Raw genomic sequence first — 2,102 nt, 5'->3', positions numbered from 1 at the left:
TGATCAAATAAATTTGGAAAATATTGGTTAGAAATTGGAATAAAAATCTTCTTTACCATAGAAATGTTTAGTTTTCATTAGGCTAATATGAATTGTGAGCTCTAAAGTAAGGCATTTGCAATAATTTTCAAACTTACTTGACCATAGAATTTAAAGCCCTTGAGAAGCTAGTGTTTTGAGAAAAACATTTTGGGTTGCATGAGGCTAGATTATAGCTTGAAGAAGGTATTAAAAAGGGTATTATTCTAGACCTGCAGCTTCCAAATCCTGGTTCATGGACTAGCTGCATCACAATTTGCTATTGGTAATATTTGAAGATACAGATCTCTAGGATACATCCCACCTCTATTGAATTAGGGATCTAAGTGGTGTCCAGAAGATGGCTCTATTTTTAAAAATTTTTTATTTAAATTCAATTTAGTTAACATATAGTGTATTATTAGTTTCAGGGGTAGAATGTAGTGATTCATTAGTTGCATATAACACCCAGTGCTCATTACATCAACTGCCCTCCCTAATGCCCATCACCCAGTTACCCCATTTCTCCACCCACCTCCCCTCCAGCCACCCTCAATTCGTTTCCTAGATTTAAGAGTCTCTTATGGTTTGCTTCCCTGTTTTCATCTTATTTTGTCTTAGATAATTCTCATGCTAAGTTGGAGTTGGAATTTCTTGAGATAATATCTTCCTAGGTCACTATCAACCCTGATGCCATAATATTTTCATAAGTCTCTCTCAATTCCCAGCACTCTCTTCAAGGCATTCTTCACTTCTAAGTTCCTGAGACTATAGATAAGAGGGTTGAGCATGGGATTGAAAAGGCTGTGAAAGAGGAGGAGATATTTCTTCTGCTCATTGGGGTTCCCATACCGGGGCCCAACATACATTATAATGGCTGTGCCATAAAAGAGCCCAACCACACAGAGATGGGAGGAGCAGGTGGAGAAGGCTTTTCTTTGACCTTCCCCAGACTGGATTCTAAGGATGGCACAGAGGATGCACATATATGAGATTACAATTGAGGTGAAGGGTCCCACTAGCACAGAAATCGCTCCAGCCAATACCACAATCTCATTGATGTGTGTATCTGCACAGGCAAGTTTGAGAACAGCCATGATTTCACAGAAAAAGTGATTGATTTTCTGGAATCTGCAGAAAGGTAAAGGTAGAAGTAACATGAGATGAATCAAAGACAGGAGGACTCCAATGGTCCAAGAAGTCAACACCAGGGTGATGCAGATTCTCCAGTTCATAATGGCAGAATATCGGAGGGGGTGGCAGATGGCCACATACCGATCATAAGACATCACCACCAGGAGAAGACATTCTGTGACAGCAAATGTCAAAAAGAGAAAGGTCTGTGTCAAGCAGCCAGCAAAGGAGATGGGCTTGTCTGGCTTCAAGAGGTTCACCAGCATCTGGGGCACAGTGTTGCAGGCATAGGCTATGTCGACGATGGCCAGGTGGGAGAGAAAGAAGTACATGGGGGTGTGCAGTCTGGAGTCCAGTGAGATGAGCCCCAAGATGACCCCATTCCCTAGCAGGGTGCAGGCATAGAACAGGGAGAAGAGTCCAAAGAGAAGAATCTGAATCCTTAGGCCAAGGGGAAATCCCAGTAGGATGAACTCTGTGATAGATGTTATATTGTCTACCATATCCCTATGACAGAATAAAAGGTTAATATTTATATTTAAAAGAAATCTTTAAAAATAGATTTATGTTAACTTGTTTGAAACCTCTTTATAGGATAGAAAAGTGTTCAGAAACACTTTCAGTGAATTTTTTATATATTTTAATGAATAAAGACTCCAGTAGTCCCGAAATAAATTTAAAAATAGATATACACACAGACAAATACATGTTTCCTTTGTTGTTGTTAATGTTTTTGGCAGAGGTTAAATGTTCAAAATAAATATTTTGTCACATGTTAATCAAATACATGGTTTTTGTTTCATTCAGTGAGCGTTATTCAAATAAATTCTGCCTTTGCTTATATTAGTCAGAATTATTGCTTTTTTTTTTCCCTTTTAAACTGTCTCCTAACTGATACACATGCCCAAGTCCTTAAACTGCAGTAAGTCTAATCTTGAATTGGAAGGGAT

At 38.7% G+C, this 2,102-nt stretch overlaps 1 protein-coding gene across 1 annotated transcript; it reads right to left on the bottom strand.

Annotated features, from left to right (window-relative positions):
* Positions 1-722: 722 nt before the first annotated feature.
* Positions 723-1,655, bottom strand: LOC308352070 (olfactory receptor 2A7-like; the record flags this gene model as incomplete). Its single annotated transcript, XM_080818119.1, has 1 exon — positions 723-1,655. The coding sequence occupies one exon, from the start codon at positions 1,653-1,655 to the stop codon at positions 723-725; it is 933 nt and encodes a 310-aa protein (XP_080674245.1).
* Between the last annotated feature and the right edge of the window lie 447 nt (positions 1,656-2,102).

The sequence above is a fragment of the Martes martes genome, assembly GCF_963455335.1.
Source record: "Martes martes genome assembly, chromosome: 11".
Taxonomy (NCBI): Eukaryota; Metazoa; Chordata; class Mammalia; order Carnivora; family Mustelidae; genus Martes; species Martes martes.
Note: the sequence above shows the minus strand (reverse complement) of the source record. Positions and strands in the feature narration are given on the sequence as shown.